This window comes from Eumetopias jubatus, unplaced genomic scaffold (genome assembly GCF_037043125.1).
Source record: "Eumetopias jubatus isolate StellerSeaLion01/CBP00866 unplaced genomic scaffold, mEumJub1_p1.0 scaffold_23, whole genome shotgun sequence".
NCBI classification, from domain to species: domain Eukaryota; kingdom Metazoa; phylum Chordata; class Mammalia; order Carnivora; family Otariidae; genus Eumetopias; species Eumetopias jubatus.
In genome coordinates this window covers 2,928,544-2,947,017 of record NW_028274829.1, presented here as the reverse complement: position 1 = coordinate 2,947,017, position 18,474 = coordinate 2,928,544, and the positions used below count along the sequence as shown (strand labels likewise).

Below are 18,474 nucleotides of genomic sequence, written 5' to 3'. Positions count from 1 at the left end.
ACCTGCTGGCGTTGTCGAGCTGTCGGCCGCAGCTCCTGCTGTAGCCCTGCTCCTCAACGGGCTCGTTTCGCTTTCTCTCTCCACAGCAGTCGCTGCTCGAGAAGCAGCGGGTGCTCATCCAACAGCACGAGGACGCCAAGGAACTGAAGGAGAACCTGGACCGCCGGGAGCGCATCGTGTTCGACATCCTGGCCAGCTACCTCAGCGAGGAGAGCCTGGCAGACTACGAGCATTTTGTGAAGATGAAGTCCGCCCTCATCATCGAGCAGCGGGAACTGGAAGATAAGATACACCTGGGCGAAGAGCAGCTCAAGTGCTTGTTCGACAGCCTTCAGCCCGAAAGAGGCAAATAAGAGGGGCCCTCCCTGGTGGGGGACAGAGACTGGCCCTGGGAGCTCCGTTCCTGAGGATGCAAGTAGAAACCCCAGCCTGTATTTATAATCTCCTGTAGCGCAAATCCTCTGGTAGCAAAATGGCTGTTAGGAAAGCAATAACTTCCGTGTGTGTTTGCGATGGTTTATTTAATTTTTTAGTTTCCCTTTTGAATGCGGAGCAGAATGTCTCACCGTTAGCCGCTTTTCCTTTGCAAGTTAGCGCACATGGCAGCAGGCTCCGGTGGACAGCGACTTGGTGCAGTCTAGACTGTGGGCTCTGGTCGCATGGTGCATGCAAGGGGTCGTTTTCACGGGTAGGTCCGCCCTTCCTCCCATCTTCACATCGTGAAGCAACCGCTCGGGAAGGAAGCTGAGCGAGTCTGTAAGGTGCATGAGAGGGGAAACCCTGGCGCACGTCTTGTCCTGTGATTCATCCAAAGCATGGGCTGCCACGTGTTCTCCCTGTTCATCCGGTGGTGTGGACCATTCATTGTCCCTCCTTTGTTGTCCCCCAGCAAAAACCACGATGATCTGTGATGCTCATGTATTAACATTTTGGAAAGGTAAATCGTTTCCGACTGGTGAAAAACCAGCTGTGAAACGAATAACCTACGTGTTGGGTTCACTCATTCTGAAATCGCCACTTACAGAAATAGTGTGCATGCTTTAAAACACATGTACAAAACAAATAGCTTTAGTACTGGCATCACGGTTCAAGAGATGTTTCTCTGCAAAGTGAAATTAACTTGGTTCATAGTGTGTCCAGTAGTGTGATGTGCTTGCTGGACATCTGTTTCCTGAGACCAGTAGCAGATTTCCGAAATTACTTTTTCCCCAGAACACTTACTTAGTGTGCATAGGGTTTTTAATGATAATTGGCTATTGTCTCTTTAAATCTGCTACCAGGCCATAAGGGTTACATTCCATTTACTTGTAAGAACCTTTCCTCTGGTTTTTCAGAGGTCCTATGGACTCTACAACCCCTAAACCTGATCTTCTTCAGCCACAGAGTTTATAGATTCTGTGCCCTTTTTACTGGTTGAAATGGCAAGAGTCTAATGAAAGTCTGTTCGCTAAGAAAACACTGTCATGCTGTCCATTTCCAGTGGACAAGGCACAGAACTGGGAGAAGAGATTTGCCAATCACGTATGTGACAAAGGATCTATATCTAGAACATACAAAGAACTTTCAGAACTGCACAGTAAGAGAACAGACAGCCCAGTTAGAACGTGGGCAAGAGACTTAAATTGGCGCTTCACCAAAGAGGATATATGTACGCATGGCAAATCGGCACGTGGAAAGATGTTCAACCACCGATGGCTTGGTTATAACATATGTTTTATCTACGTCATTGCAGACCCGGTGTGCTGCTTACAAATGCTCATCTGATTCGGTGCCTGGTAAATGGCAGGAGAACCCCTTGGATAACTTCACGTTGAGGTGATACCTGCGTATTTGTTTGATCGAGGGATCTTTGAGTTTTCTTCGTATTGCCATAAAAGTTTCCAACAGGTGGGGAGACGTCCCTTTGTCAGCAGTGACCGTGGCCTTACCAAAACACATGTGCACACCAATGTCTTAACTGACCGGTGTCTATACTTCCTGAGCCAGAGGGGGTGAGCTGGACTCCTGAGCCACAGCATGGATGTCTGTGCCCCCGATAGAGGGGTCCAAACTGGCAGGCTCCAGTAATGCAATAAACACTCTTTTTGGCAAACCCGCCCATGCCAAAAAGATAAATGCCTTTTCACAAGTTGTCATTCCTATTGAATTAAGCTATTTCTGACTTGAAAAATCCCCATTCTGTGAATGAAGTGTCCTCCTTCCCTCCCGCTGTAGCCCCTTACTGTGAAAACTGGTCACTTCAGAAAAGGTGAAGCTGGCTGTCCACGGACCTCCATCATTCTCCCCCAGGGGGACAACCACAGGAATTTGAGTGTACTTTGCTTTTAATTTGGACAAGGCTTTTATCTGCGATTCTTTACCCTCAAATACAGTGTTGTGAATCATTTTGATGATAAATATGTAAAATGTGAATGGTAGAATTTATGTGTCTGTATCTAGCCTTTTGAGGTCTTTGGAGGACGTTCTCTTATACATAGCAATGTAGAGTGCTCTACTACCCTTACAGCAAAGCACATGTCACCGTCACTGTCCTGTGCCCTTCCCCTGTTTGCCTCTTAAACATCTGGTTAGCGGGGACCCAGAGACTGCAGTGAGTCGATGTACATACCTTTGTCTATAGATATATTATTGCATATACAACAACAATCTGGTGCTAATGTTCTGCCCTTGGCATTCTTAGGTGGTGGCTGATTCCTCCCCCCTCTGTCATAGCTCAGCTCTGGAATGCTCTGTATCACGAGATTTCAGCCAGGGGCATTGCCTGTGGCTTTTATCCTGCCTTCCACTGTGGAAAATGTGTACCTATTTCATGCTCAACGCTTACCGCTTACCTCTCAACACATCGTCCTGCTTGACTTTAGCAAAATAAATAGTGTCTTTGAGTGAACGGAGCATGTCTCTGATTTACCTATGTTACATCTTTTTTTAAGTAATCACGCTATCCTCCCCGTATGTCAAATCCACGTAAGTTGCGGGATTGATGATTTGTACGTGTGTCGCTGTATGCCGCTGTGGCCATAGCCGTTGCCACGGTCATGCTGTGTGACAAGCCGCAGTGAAACCACATTGTGCGGTAAAGGATCTCTTCAGCTCGTGAACTTGTAGACTGTGATACTCCCTGCTCCATGTGCCTGTCATCTTCCTCCCGGGACCAGCAGTCTGGCCTGGGGATGTCCGTGGCAGGCGCATGAGAGAACCAGCGCAGGCGCAAAGGTGTTCTCTCACGGACCTGGTTGTATCACACCTGCGAACCTTCCACTGTGAATGCGAGTCCCGCAGCTGAACTCAGAGCGGCTGTGGGATGTGTCCCACCTCTTCCTTGGGAGGAGCCATGAAGTTATGTGGCAGAGTGTGGATACAGGGTGTGAAGAATCGGGGCCACGGATGAGCTCCATCTCCCACACCAGTGTCTAGTAATACGGAAAAACGCTAAAGCGTCCTGGACCCCGAAGCCAGGTTCCCAGAGCAAGGCCACCTCTGCCGCTCCCTAGCCTGATGGACGGGAGCGAGGTGCTTGGCTTCTCTGAGCCTCTGAGTTTCCTCCTCTGTCATTGGAGAAGGGCTGCGGAGCTCAGGGGAGCTAATCGGTGTTCTTCTAAGCAGGCAGAGACCCTGCCCGCTTCAGGAAAGTGCTGCGTAAGTGGATGCTCTTGGGTGTTCCTCACTCCATCTGGACCTGGAGGGAAATGGCTTCCCTGAACGAGTCTGCCAGAGCCTACCGGGAGGGGAGGATTGCTTTTGCTTGGGAGGATTAAAAAGGTTTCTGTTCTGGAGCAGGTTTGTGGGGCCTGAAGCCTAGACAGGAAGGAGAGGGCCTCTTTAATAAAAACTTCTTCAAACCTAGAGTGCATATTTACTGAGAATGGGGAAAAAATCTCTAAGTTAGACTTTTATAAAAGTGGATGAATACCACAGATCTTGTTTGCATTTCTGGCCTCTATCCAGGCTACTCCAGCTTGTCTCGTCTGAGGTGGGAGATGAGTAACTGGGGACAATTCACATGCGGCCATGGCTTGCCACAGTGGTGCCAGGCTGCGGTCCCGTGGCCGTGTCCCGTGGCCCACTGACGATGATGTGCGCGGTTCTGTCCCTGAGCACTTGCGTGCTCATGCTGATGAATCACACTGGTGACAGTGCTGTGGACCCATCGGACTCCTTGAGGGGGAGCTACCTTGGGTACCCTGAGACCCAGTCTGGGACGTGGGAACACCAGACATTCACTCCATTCTCAGACCCGTCTGCTGGTACTGCCACAGGTCTGTGCCCTACAAGACAGGTGTTCTGGAGGCGTGTTTTCTGCATCTCCTGTTAAGAGAAGAAAAGCAATGCACGATGTGTTTATTCTTCTATGTGGTGCATCTTGAGTCACGGTGACCCACATGAACACCCCACGAAACCCGAGCTGTGTAGTCGCAACCTCCTACCTCCCCACCAGATGCCCCCAAAATGCTTGTGGCCGTCTCCGCGCCGCCTGAGATAGGCAGAGAGGAAAGAGATGGTAGACGTAACTTGAGCGCACTGACAGTGTCTTTGCCAGATTTCACCAAGGCATAGAGCTGGGCTAGCTTAAACCCGGTTATCAAATTCAAAGGCGAGCCTGGCCAGATAGCGTTATCCAAAGTGGCGAAGACCACGTCGAGGGGTGTTCACGTGGCTGACGGCACCAGGAGGGGAACACGGATGCCGTATGTGGTGCGCTCTAAGAAGGACGCAGTTTGCCTTCTGAGGTGGTCTTGCTGAAAATACATCAACCCAACCCAAAGTGAGGCAAATTCCTTGAAAACAAGGCCAAGCCTTACCAGTTTTCTTAAAGGGGGGGCCAAGGTGATGAAAGATAGAGGCTCTATTCAAAACAGGCCAGCCGGCAAGCGAACACGCGTGACCCTAGGACGCATCCAGGGCAGTGAAAGGACATCCGCTGGGCTGATCGCTGACGTTTGAACAAGTCCCGAGATCGTACTGTTGTGTGGATGGTGGCTTCTGGCTTCTGATTGTCGCCCCGTGGCTACAGAAGCTGTTTCCGTTTGGGAAGTCTGGGTGGAGGCTGGAGAGGTCTGTGCCGCTCACAACGTTTTTGTAGGTCTGAAGCTATTTCAGGATGGAAAAGTCAAAAAATGTGTTTTCGGCTTTCAAGGTTTTCCTTTTGCTCATCCAAAGAGTATCTGCTCTTGTCATGTCCTCTCGGGAGAGGAGCTACTGTATGTGGGGTTCAGGTGTGTTGTCGTGAACAGGATCCAATGGAACGAGTCTGTGCTGCCTAACGTGTGTTTCTAACCCCAGTGCCTCATCCACTTTAGGTTTCCGTAACATGCTTGCCCACTAAATCTTAAGCCCTCAAAGCTCAAGGTGGGGAACTGTGTATATTTGTGCTTGTCTGCTGGGGGCCTGGTACAAGGGAGCGCTTAATTTATGCACAAGGATTGAACGAGCAAGTAAATAAAACAGGCCATGCAGTGGGCATCGCTGAGCGCCGTGAGATTTCCCCTTTTTTTCCCTCAGGAGACCTGCAGGTCGATTAGGCCCTTCGCATGCTCTACCCCCTTCCGTGCCAAGAATGGTCATCTTCCTTCCTGTACAGATAAAGATGCTCGAGCTGTCAGAGACTTACTGCTACGGGAGGTAATATATTCATATATCTCCTTCCCTCCTCTCTCTCTCCTCTCCTATTTTTTTTTCCCTAAGAAACAGGATTATACTCATCAAGTTTTTGAAATTTTTCTGTTTAACAATGTTGGGGGGCGCCTGGATGGCTCAGCCCGTTAAGCATCTGCCTTCGGCTCAGGTCATGATCCCAGGGTTCTGGGATCAAGTCCCACGTTGGGCTCCTTGCTCAGCGGGGAACATGCTTCTCCCTCTGCCTATTCCCCTGGTCATGCTCTCTCTCTCTCTCTCCCTCTCTCTCTCTCTCTCTCAAATAAACAAATAAAATCTTTAAAAAAAATAAAGCTGGGAACTTTTCCCTTAACTATTCACCAACATAGTGTTGAATTGCTGTGTCGTATCACACTATGAGGATATAAAGTGGTTCACCAAACATATTCTCTAAATGGGGTTTTTTCCTCTTTGTCCCCAGTTACAACCTCGGTTATATAGCTCATTGGGTGTGTGTTTCAGTTACATCTTTGTACATATCTCTGCTCATTTTCTTGGGATAAATTCCTTATGGTGGAAACACTAAGCAATTCAGGTAGAATTTTGGCTTCTCTATAAAATCTAGTCCTAAGTGCTGCTTAGCTGACATTATGTGACTTTCTGGCAGTCTCATGTCTACAAAAGCCCCGTTTGAAGCTATTCCCAGTCTTAGGTCAATTTCTCACAGATTAGGAATTATTGCGCATATTCCATACTGTCTTCCCCATGTGTATGATGTGTCAACAAGCCTGTAATCCAAGCCTAGCTAGAAAGAGGCCCTTTCCGACAAACTAAGGGTATCTTCCCTAGTGTGTTAGCTGCCTGTGGTCTTTCACAGCTCAGTCTCGCCCTGGGGGGTGCCATTTCTGCTAACGCCTGTCTGATGATGGTGGGTTAGATGCCGTGTCTGGGGGGACAAGAGAGGAAGTGAGTAGGAGACAGGTCTGACTCAGATGTGTCTTAAAAGTGGACTCTGATGACCCATTAGTAAACCTCACCCACCCCCACCGCCCCCCAAAAAAAAACCTGATAGGATATGTGATGAAGAAACGAAGGAGGTGCGCTGATCAATGAAAGAACGGATGGTGTCCCGGCGTTTAGGACCTAGCAACCAAGGGATTTGTTTGTTTTATTTTATTTTTATTTTTGTTTTATCTTACCCTTTTTTTTAAGTGGGCCCCATGTGGAGCCAAACGCAGGCCCAAACTCACGACCCTCAGACTAAGGCCCGGAGACCAAGACCCGAGCTGAAATCAAGAGTCAGCCATCTAACCGACTGAGCCCCGCCCCACCCCCCCGGGCGCCCCTGGGACCTAGCAACCGAGAACTTGGAAGGTGAGGACAACGGGTGGCAGAATGTGGGGACAGCGGAAGCCTGAGGAGACGGCCTTGGAGGCGAGCGGCTGGCTGGTGCGGTGGCCGAGACCTCCCGGGTGCCCTGCCAAGGAGCAGCCGTGGAGGAGCAAGGAGGGTGTCCTTAGAGGAGGAGCTGCGTGGGCTTCTGTGCGTCTGGCTCGGTGGCCGGCCGCCCTCCTCCCGCAGACACTCCTCCCCGCGGAGACTGCGTCACTCCTTAGTGGAGGTATGGCCCCGCTTTGTTGTGTGTGTCTGACTGTGGTAAAGTAGAACACAAAATTGATCATTTTACCACACCTGTAAGCGTACAGTTCAGTGGACATGCATAATGTTCGGCCACCGCCACCATCCATGTCCGGGACGTTGGCCTCTTCCCAAACGGAAGCCCTGTCCCCGTTGACCGCCACTGGCCACATTTGTGTCCCCCCCAGCCCCTGGCAACCCCTGCCCTGCTTTCTGTGCCTAGGACTCTGCTCTAGGCGCTGCACAGAAGCGGAACCCCACTATTTGTCTCTTGGGTCTCTTGGCTTATTTCACTACAATGTCTTCAAGGTCCATCCGTGTTGGAACAAGTGTCAGAATGTCCTTCCTCTTTAAGGCTGAGAAATCCTCCCTTGTGTGTAGAGACCCCATTTTGTCTATCCATTCATCCCCGGATAGACATTCGGGTTTCCCCCTCTTGGCTGTTGCGGAGGATGCTGCTACGAACGTGGGGGGGGTGGGGAGGGGCAGGTATCTGCTCTCTCTTCCGTTGGGTATATACCAAGAGCTGGGGTTGCTGGATCATGGGGTAATTCCACATTTAATTTTTTGAGTTTTTGTTGTGTCTCCTGCCCTCCTTCATTGTGTCTTGACTCATTGACCACCCAAGTGTTTGCTTCACTCACTCTCAAAGATTAATTTGCTGTTCCTTGCTTTCCCATTTGGATGCCCATTCCTGGTCTCTTCTGACGTGGATTCGAGTGGTACCGCATCAGCGTCACCCACCAGTGAAGCCTAAGGAAAGTGTAAGTGGCTGACCAGCACAGAGGGCCACCTAATCCCACGTAGAACCTCTTCAGCTCTCTCCATCCCGCAGCCTTTGTGCTGTGACACCATAGTAACATCATCGTGGGACAGCCTCACTGGGGTTTTTTTAGGTTATTGCTATTTATTTTATTGGTATTTCATTGCCCCGTTTAAAGTCCACCTTTCCTACTCCACAAAGCCCACCTCTTCTGAAACTGCCTGTGTCCTCGCCATTTGCTTCCCCTTTTCTCTTTCGTATTCTCCAGTTACCCAACATGTGTAGCCCTCACATTTGGTCTCCTTGGCTAGGGGGAAAAAAAATAATCTGTCTCTGCGACATGCCATCGTTCCGCCCTTAGAAGTGGAGACTTTCCAATCTGAACCAAAGACCCGTCAGAACTCAGGCAAAGTGTGAGGTATACATTGCAAGTGTTAATGAAAACTAGCACCTACTAGAACACCCCATTGAAAGGTTTCCCATCTCGGAGAAAGCATTTCAGAGTTCACAAAGCTCTGTTAAATTCGAAGGATGGAAATTACGTTCAGGTTATAAGCCAGAGTCTGGTAAGAATATTTGTGTTTTAAACTTCCTGAGGCCAGAAAATAACCAGAAAACTACAATTAGGCTCAGTCTCTAAGTGCCCCTTGTTCCTAAGGGTCCTTTACACTGAGCTCACATAGTGATTCCATATACATAGTCCTCAAATCCGAACAGGCAAGCAATAACAAGGGTTACAAGGAGGGGGAGAAATTCGAGCCCTAAAACATTGCTGGTAGGATTACCAAATGGTGCGGCCACTTAAGGAAACAACTTGGTGGTCCCTCACAACGTTAGACAGAGAGTTACCTTGTGACCCAGCAATTCCACTCCTAGGTACATACCCAAGAGAAATGAAAACATATCCATACAGACACACATCAGTGTTCATAGCAGCATCATTCATAATAGCCCCAAAGGGAAAACAACCCAAGTGCCCATCACCTGCTCAAGAAACGGTGGTAGATGTATACAGTGGAATATTACTGGGCCATGAAAAGGAATGAAATACCAATACATCTATGGATGAACCCGCAAAACATGATGCTTAGAAGAAGCCAGACACAAAGGCCACAAATGGTAGGACTCTGTTTATAGGAGCTACCCATAAGAGGCAAATCTGTAAACACGGAGAACCAGGGGCCCGGGGGCGGGAAGGGGCGGGTAGGGAAGAACTCCTAAGGGGTACAACGTTGCTTTTATAATTCTCTTAGGGGGCCCTTGCTTTTAGCAAACAGTAGACAAGCCATAAAATGGCTGTCCTTTCTACCCAGCTCCCGTGTCACAATGGCCCCAATGTTCCAGAATTTTCTTTAAAGGTTTTAAAATGTTGGCGTAAGTGCCTGTGTAGGTTTGTCAGTGGTACGTAAGTAGGGCCAGAGGACTTGGATGAGACGAGATCCAGACTGTCGCAACAGCACCCTTCAAAGTCCTGGTGGTCTCGTCCAATGTTGGGTTGGAAGTGGCCCCTTAGGAGAGAAGGGGCCGGCTGCCTGATGGCAAAGGGGACAGCAAGTGTCTGCGGCAGGTAACCCCAGAGCAGCGGCGAGAAGCGGATCTCCTCTGGAGCCAAAGACAAACGGGTCGGTGTCTCCACTGTTCCCATAAGGTCATGGAGCTTGTCTCCGTTCTCCCCATTAGGTCATGGAGCTTGTCTCCGTTCTTCCCATTAGGTCATGGAGCTTGTCTCCGTTCTTCCCATAAGGTCATGGAGCTTGTCTCCACTCTTCCCATTAGGTCATGGAGTTTGTCTCCGTTCTTCCCATTAGGTCATGGAGTTTGTCTCCGTTCTTCCCATAAGGTCATGGAGCTTGTCTCCACTCTTCCCATTAGGTCATGGAGCTTGTCTCCACTCTTCCCATTAGGTCGTGGATCTTGTCTCCACTCTTCCCATTAGGTCGTGGAGCTTGTCTCCGTTCTTCCCATTAGGTCGTGGAGCTTGTCTCCGTTCTTCCCATTAGGTCGTGGAGCTTGTCTCCGTTCTTCCCATTAGGTCGTGGAGCTTGTCTCCGTTCTTCCCATTAGGTCGTGGAGCTTGTCTCCACTGTTCCCATTAGGTCATGGAGCTTGTCTCCACTGTTCCCATTAGGTCATGGAGCATTTAACATTCACATGAGAGCGAGAACGTGGTCATGTTCCTCTTGACCACATGGCATAGGTTACAGAGACTCGGGGGGTTCTGTTGGGAGTTTCTGACTCAACAAGGCCATCAGTGCTGGGCTGGGTCTCCATCTTACAGATGAATTCAGGTTTGAGAAGGAGTTCTGGAGGAGGCCTCCAGGGACACATTTGGCCCACTCAACAAACTTCACATGCCCATTGGGTACCGGCCTTCTACTAAGTGAATTGTGAGTAAGTGACACACTGTTTATGCCCAGCTGGAGGGCGTATGTCAGACAAACACCACAAATGCTGTCATAACCGTTTGTGCGGGGTGGATAGTGTTCCATCGTATGAATAATCCACTGTTCCTTTGTCCCTTCTACTGTAGGTGGGTGTTTGCGTTGTCTCCAGCTTGATCCTGAACCCTGCTTCTGCTGATAGTTTGCTCTTTCCCTTCCATTCTTAGAATTTAATGTGTAATTTACACAAAATTTGCAGATTGGTAAAAGCAATATCCTCTAAATTCTGTTTGGAAAATATAGTCACTTCGTAAAAATCCTTGTTAATACATAATGTTTATTACATGAAGTAATAAGTAATTTTAAATTTCTCACTTTTAATTCCTGATACGGTAAATATCAATGGATATAAACTGTGTGAACAAAAACTCTTTGGGGTCATCAATAAATTTTTTAGTTTTTTTTCATATTGCAGGAAAATATATAACATTATTGACCATTTTAACCATTTTTAAGGGTCCAGGTCAGTGGTATGAAGTAGCTTCTTGTGTGCAACCATCACCTCCCTCCAGTATCCATCGCCAGAACTTTTTTCACCTTCCCAAACTGAAACTCCATGACCCAGTAACCACCTACCTCCACCGCTTCTAAGTGCAAAGGGTGGAGACCTTTTTGGTCCTGAGACCAAGAAGTTTAGGAACTGCCGACCTGGCACAGAGCCCGAGGCTCGGGAGTGTTGCGGGAGGCTGAGCCACTACCCACGAAGCCCTCCCGTGCCCTCCCCACCCTCCCTGCTCCCCAAGGTCCAGCTCAGCCCCGGGGCCTGGCGCCGCTCACCTCCCTCAGAGGCAGCGTGACCTGTCTCTGTCCTGGTTCTCTCCCCATTCTCGATTAATCGTTTTCCTTTTAAGAGTGTTACGTGTTTCTGGCAAAAAATCAAAACCAAGGAAGAGAGGATGCTGGGCATGGAGGGAAGGTTGTACCTCCAGGGCCCTTACCCCAGTCCTGCTTCCCAGAGATGACAACTGTTAACCATTTCCTGTACCCAGAAATTCTCTATTCACATGCAAACGTGTTTTATATGTTTGTATATATATTGTGTTTATACATATATAAACATGTATTATATGTTTGCCCTAACTTTCACTGAAATGAAGCCATTTCTTTATTTTAGAATGAGCACAGGAGGGTGGGGGTGGAGAGGGGAGAGGGGGTGCAGAGGGAGAGGGAGAGAGAACCCAGGCCGACTCCACACTGAGCATGGAACCTCATGCTGGGCTGGATCTCACGACCCTGAGATCACGACCCCAGCCGAAACCAAGAGTCGGACACTCAACAAACTGCACCACCCAGGCGCCCCAATGGAGCCATTTCTATATACATGCTTTTGCAACATGAGTTTTCACTTAGCGAGGTATTTCGAAGAGCTTTCCTTACAAGCACACACCTCTTTCTGTCACGCAAACCACACGTGAATGGTAAATAAATACGTCCCAGCGTGGGATGCCCCCATAATAAAGTCCAGACCCCTTGATGCTCTCCGTGAACTGGCTTCCACGCCTGCTTCTGCCTTATCTATTCATTTCTATACTTTACCCCTTGTACACCCCCATTTTCCCCCAATTGAAAAAGTAATAGACTTTTACTTTAAAACAACAACAAAAAAATCACTAGTAATCCCAATAGAGGCATCTTGTCTTGCATTTTTCCAGCTTATTTTAGGATGGCCATAAATAAGATCACACTACAAACTTGTAGTTTTATTATCTGTGTTTTAAATTCAACCCATCACGGATGTTTTCCCACATTATGAAATATTCTACTTTTATATCTGCTAAGTCTTATGGCGAATGAACAAGAGCTCCTACAGTGTAGTTATATACCAGTTACAATTCATCCTCCAGTGCTTCATAACTTTAATGAAGTCTTTGTTATTGTTTTTATTTAAAAAATCATGCTTATGACAGAAATACCTTAAGAGCCTTGAACAGCCAGGCATCATTTAAGAAATCACAATCCAGGCGCCTGGGTGGCTCAGTTGTTAAGCGTCTGCCTTCAGCTCAGGTCATGATCCGGGGTTCTGGGATCGAGCCCCGCATGGGGCTCCCTGCTCAGTGGGAGGCCTGCTTCTCCCTCTCCCACTTCCCCTGCTTGTGTTCCCTCTCTTGCTGTGTCTCTCTCTGTCAAATAAATAAAATCTTTAAAATGAATGAATAAATAAATTAATAAATAATAAATAAATAAAATTAAAAAATCACAATCCAAGGTCATAAACAGTGTTGAGTGAAAGAAGCCAGTCACAGAGGAATGCCTACTGCATGATCCCTGTTTTGAAAAACAGGCAGAATTGAACCAAGATGCTTGGGGGTTCATGCTAAGGTGAAAAAAGATAAAGACAAATAAGAAAGTGACAATTTATATATCTTAAACCAAGTGGTGTCTATGTGGTTATTTGCCCTGTGATAATTCATTGAGCTGTACACTTAGATTTTGTGTGCTTTGCGATTCTTCACAATACAAGTAGTTTAAAACTCATAATCCCTCCAACCCACTTAAAAATGTCTCTTACTAACTTAGCATACAGACTTCCAGTTCTACTTATATCCATGATATATGTACTATTTTGTAACTTACTGTTTGTACTTGGTATATTGGGGACATCTTCCTTTTGGTTACATTACGTTTTTAATGGTAATTAGAATGGATGTAATCAAAAAGGTGAAACATATCAACTGTTGGAAAAGAGATAGAGAAACTGGAACCTTCATGCAGTGCTGGTGGGAATGCAAAATGGTGGAGCCACTAGGGAAATGGTTTAGCACTTACTAAAAAGTTCAGCAACACTTACCGTATGCCCCACTAGCCCCACTCTAGGTGTCTACACAAAAATGAGAATGTATACCCATACAAAATATTACATAGAAATGTTTAGAGCAGCACTATTCATAATAGCCCAAACTTGGAACCGATCCCAATGTCCAAAAACTTAAACTGTGGCCTATCCCTACAATTGAATAGGACCCAGCAATGAAAAGGAACAAACTATTCATACATGGCCGGACATGGATGAAACTTAAAACATTATGCAAGTGAGCAGAGCCAAACACAAAATATTACACCGTGCTCGATTCTAGCCATATATTGAACATTAGCATATAGCTCCATTGCATGGATATAGCATAACTTACTTAACCAACCTCAGTTGTTGGACTTGAACATGTGTCCCATTTTTCAGTATTATAAACAGTGCCGTGATGACCACTTTATGACTCAATATTTGTGGCTGATCGTAATTATTTCTCTGGACGAATGCCCCAAAATGGAACTGCCTGTTTGAAAGTCGGCACATTTTGAGGCTTTTGATGAATAGGAACAAAGGTTCTTCAAAAGCGTGCTCACTCTATGCTCCCACCAGCAGAATGTCTCTCTTCTCAAATATAGACAACGTCCCATGTCTCTATTCTCAAATATAGCTCTGCGTACCCACGGGGGGTTGTTCCAAGCCCAAGGGCCCCACCCTCATGATGCTCTGTATTTGTTTGCAGTTCCCTGGGGTACACAGCCTCCATGTTCTTGCTCATCAATAGCGCCAATCGCCAAGTAGCAGGTTTTGCTATAGCCACTGTAGGATGGATCCTCACTACCACTTCCATGGGCCTCGTGGAGTGGCGAGTGTGGTACATGGACAACACCTCTCTCTTTCCCTCTGGCCTGGTGTGCGTGGGAATGTGGAAAGTTTGCATTTACCACCATGTCAGCAACAACAGAGCCACATTGTGTCACCATTACAGCTACCATGATACTTACCTCCCTCTTGATATTCGTGTTTCTCAAAATCTGCTGGTCGCCAGCATTCTAGGCCTTTTGGGGAGAGCCTCCATCATCTTTGCACTTAGGAATGTGTACATGGGAATTCTTTAGGAGAATGCCACCTTCAATCCATTTGTTGCTTCAGGAATTCTGAACCTGGCTGCTGGCATCTGTATCTCAGTCGCTGTGGTCTGGAATTACCATTACGTGATGAATGAAGAGGGTATTACCTTCCCCCCATCTCTCTCTATACCCTTCAAGCCAAATACTCAGGAGATTGGCAGTGCCTTTCTGGTGGCATGTGTGAGTGCCTTCATGATGATGTTAAGTGGGTTACTTTTCCTCTCTTACAAAATCCCCCTGGTTGGGCGCCTGGGTGGCTCAGTTGATTAGGCGACTGCCTTCAGCTCAGGTCATGATCCTGGAGTCCCAGGATCGAGTCCCGCATCGGGCTCCCTGCTCCGTGGGGAGTCTGCTTCTCCCTCTGACCTTCCCCCCTCTCATGTGCGCTCTCTCTCTCTCTCTCTCTCTCAAATAAATAAATAAATAAATCTTTAAAAAACAACAACAACAACAACAAATTCCCCCTGGTTAACCAAGTGCATCCTGAAACTTGAGAGATGTAAAATTCCTGATTATATTGTCTTTGCAAATCCAAGATTACCAAGAGTTAATGAGAAGTATTAGCAGGATGTTCTATCACATATTTCCAAGGATTAAAGACCATGACAAAGGTAGTTTTGGGCAGAAAGTGGCTGTTTCTTTCTGTTATCTTCTGTATCTTTAGTTCATTGATTCACTGGTTCACTGTTTGAATTAAGGAAATTTCATTCAAAAAATCTTCCTCACCTGCCAGTTGGTCTTACCGAGTCTGATTTTTAATTATTGTTGGATAAATAATCAATACTATAAACCTAGTGTGTGAAACCTAGTGTATGAAAATAAGATTTTCTATGGTTCTCACATTTCCCTCTTAAACTTCTGCTAAAAACAACCAACTTTATTTCCTGTGTCATGGTGATAACATTGCACTATCATAAAATTTTCCAAAATGTGTGGAAGTGGAGAGAATAAAAGGAATTCACACTCATTGTCAGACTCAGCAATTACCAAGATTCTGTCATATTAGCTTTATATCTCCTCCTCCCCTTTTAATTTTTTTTTAAATATTTTATTTATTTATTTGACAGAGACACAGCAAGAGAGGGAACACAAGCAGGTGGAGTGGGAGAGGGAGAAGCAGGCTTCCTGATGAGCAGGGAGCCCGATGCAGGGCTCATCCCAGGACCCTGGGACAATGACCTGAGCCGAAGGCAGATGCTTAACGACTGAGCCACCCAGTGCCCCTATTTTTTTCCAAAATATTTTAAAGCAGACATCATGTCCTTTCATCCTTATATACTTCAGTGTTACTATCTAAAAATTGGACATTTCCTTGCATAAACATATTATGCCTTAAAAAATTTAATAATAATTCTATGGCTTATTTTTTCTACACAAGATGCCTACTCTGCCTTTTAAATCTTAAAGTACTTCACCTACCGCACCCCCTCTGCCTTTTCCTGTTTCTTTTTGTTTTTAATTTTATTTTTGAGTAATCTCTATGCCCAAAAGGGGACTCAAACTTAAAACCCTGATATCAAGAGTCACATGCTCTACCACCTGACCCAGCCACACACCCCTGCCTTTTTTTCATTTTAATAATTTTGATTTGCTGAAGAAAGGGTCAGTTGTCCCACCATTAAACTTGTTACCTCTCAAGACTTCATTAAATTCCAGGTCAGCTCTTTGTGGAAGAGTATTTCCAAAGGCAATGCCCTGTACTTATACTGAGTGCATTATAGCAGGTAGGATGTAGTAATTTTCCTTTTTAGTGATGTTAAGATTGATGGGTGATCCAGAAGAGAAAAAAACTGAACCATCTTGTGAATTTCTTTTTTTTTTAAGATTTTATTTATTTGTCAGAGAACACAAGCAGGGGAGAGGGGCAGGCAGAAGGAGAAGCAGACTCCCCATTGAGCAAGGAGTCCGATGTGGGGCTTGATCCCAGGACCCTGGGATCATGACCTGAGCCAAAAGCAAATGCTTAACCAACTGAGCTACCCAGGTGGCCCTCTCTTGTAAATTTCATCACATCTCCACCTTTTGATGGTCCTTCTGTGAATCCATTATTACACTAAGGATTAGAAGTGGTGACTTTCTAATGTGAACATTCTTGTCAGATTTATTAGCCAAGATGCTTTTGTAAAGAACTTTCTCTCAACAAGTATGGCTACTTGGGTTCTCTAAAATTTAGCTTTTATATTAAAGGCAAGGTAAATGCTTCATTTTTCTCCCTGTAATTGTTAAATTTCTAGAGTAAGGAGGAAGAATGCCTCAATGGTTTTGGCATTGACCAATGTATTTTTCAATTGTTTTCCCTATCAGTTTTCATTTTTGTCTTTTTTTTTTTTTTTTACTATCAACAACTCTTGAGTATGAACTCATGAGATTGTCTCCATGTTTTTACTATGGAAATTTTTTGATGAATTCAAAAGTAGTTGATTATCTCAACTTCAAGAATCCTCATTATGTGCCCAATAGTGTTTCATCCCTATGCTCACTGACTCTCATCAACCCCAGCCTTGGATTATTTAGTAATAAATGCCCAGCAGTATATTATTTTATTAATAAATAGTTCAATACACATCTCTAAAAGATAAGGACTCCTTTTTCTTAATATAACCACGTTGTCATTATCACACCAAGAAAAGTGAATAATTTCATAAATGTAAAAAAATATGTAGTCAATATTCAGATTTCCCTAATTGTCTCATCAATATATTTTTTTAAGATTTTATTTATTGATTTGACAGAGAGAGATAGAGCAGGAACAACAAGCAGGGGAAGTGGGAGAGGGAGAAAAAGTCTTCCCACCCAGCAGGGAGCCTGATGCGGGGCTCAATCCCAGGACCCTGGGATCATGACCTGAGCCGAAGGCAGACGCTTAATGACTGAGCTACCCAGGCGCCCCCCATCAATGTTTTTAATAGTAACTTGGGGGTATCTATATATTCAGAGGTTTTCACTCAATTGCAGTCATTATTCCTTTTATGATCAAACTGTCCCATCTTTGGAAATGGAGCCACAGGGACATGTGGCCTTTGACGTGTCTCTATCAGGATTATTTTGAGATTAAATAAAGCAAAGCCCTTTACTGAAGGCAATCAAAATCTACTGTTTACCTCAAACAACTCTACTTTTTTCAATTAATTAAATGGAAGTGACTTTCCTAAAGAACAATATACTAGGGAGAAGGATATAGCAAGAGGGGCGCCTGGGTGGCTCAGCTGTTAAGCATCTGCCTTCAGCTCGGGTCATGTTCCGAAGGTCCTGGAATGAGCCCCACATCAGGCTCCCTGCTCGGCGGGAAGCCTGCTTCTCCCTCTCCCACTCCCCCTGTTTGTGTTCCCTCTCTTGCTGTGTTTCTCTGTCAAATAAATAAATAAAATCTTTAAAAATTTTTTAAAAATATAATTAACAACTACATTCATCAAATATTAGAGAGATGGTGAAATTAAAGCATACTTATTTACTCTATCTGATTATCTTTTACATCAGTGGTTCTTAACCTAATGGGAATTGTCCACAAAATAATTCTCATACACACAGAATTTTGCACTGATTCACAGATCTCTTGAAATTTATTCATGAATTTCATTTTCAAAGTAAGTGACAGTTTTCATTTTTTTTTAAAGATTTTTTTATTTATTTGACAGAGAGAAAGACAGGGAGAGAGGGAAAACAAGCAGGGGGAGTGGGAGAAGCAGGCTTCCCGCAAGCAGGGAGCCTGATGCGGGGCTCGAACCCAGGACCCTGGGATCATCACCTGAGTTGAAGCCACCTGAGCCAAAGGTAGACGCTTAACGACTGAGCCACCCAGGCGCCCCTAAGTGACAGTTTTGAAAAATTAATTTATTTTATGGACATTCTAGAAACCACCCTCCCTTCTCATAATTTTCAGATTATTTTTAAAATTAACTTTACCAACTAGAAGCCTATTGACTATTAATTAGTACAGATATACCCTGCTTAAAATCATTTTATTAAACATATTTCACTGATGGGTCCTATGATTAAACCTTAAGAAAAAAGGCATTTTTTAAAATAATGTCTGTGCCCAACATTGGACTCAAACTCATCACCCTGAGATCAAGAGTTGCATGCTCTACTGACTGAGCCAGCCACATACACCCTCCACTCCCCTTCTCCCATCCCACCCTCTGCCAAAAAGCATTTTTAATAAAATCA

At 45.6% G+C, this 18,474-nt stretch overlaps 1 protein-coding gene and 1 pseudogene across 1 annotated transcript in view; both read left to right on the top strand.

Moving 5' to 3' along the window:
- LOC148162098 (protein Shroom2-like) overlaps positions 1–4,286 on the top strand; it is a 77,994-nt gene extending 73,708 nt beyond the window's left edge. The window contains exon 10 of the mRNA XM_088020366.1: positions 87–4,286. Coding sequence (XP_087876492.1) covers positions 87–353 — 267 coding nt within the window. The 3' untranslated portion in view covers positions 354–4,286. The remainder of the gene's footprint in view (positions 1–86) is intronic.
- Positions 4,287–13,941: 9,655 nt separating this feature from the next.
- Positions 13,942–14,577, top strand: LOC148162097 (claudin-34 pseudogene; annotated as a pseudogene).
- Positions 14,578–18,474: the final 3,897 nt, after the last annotated feature.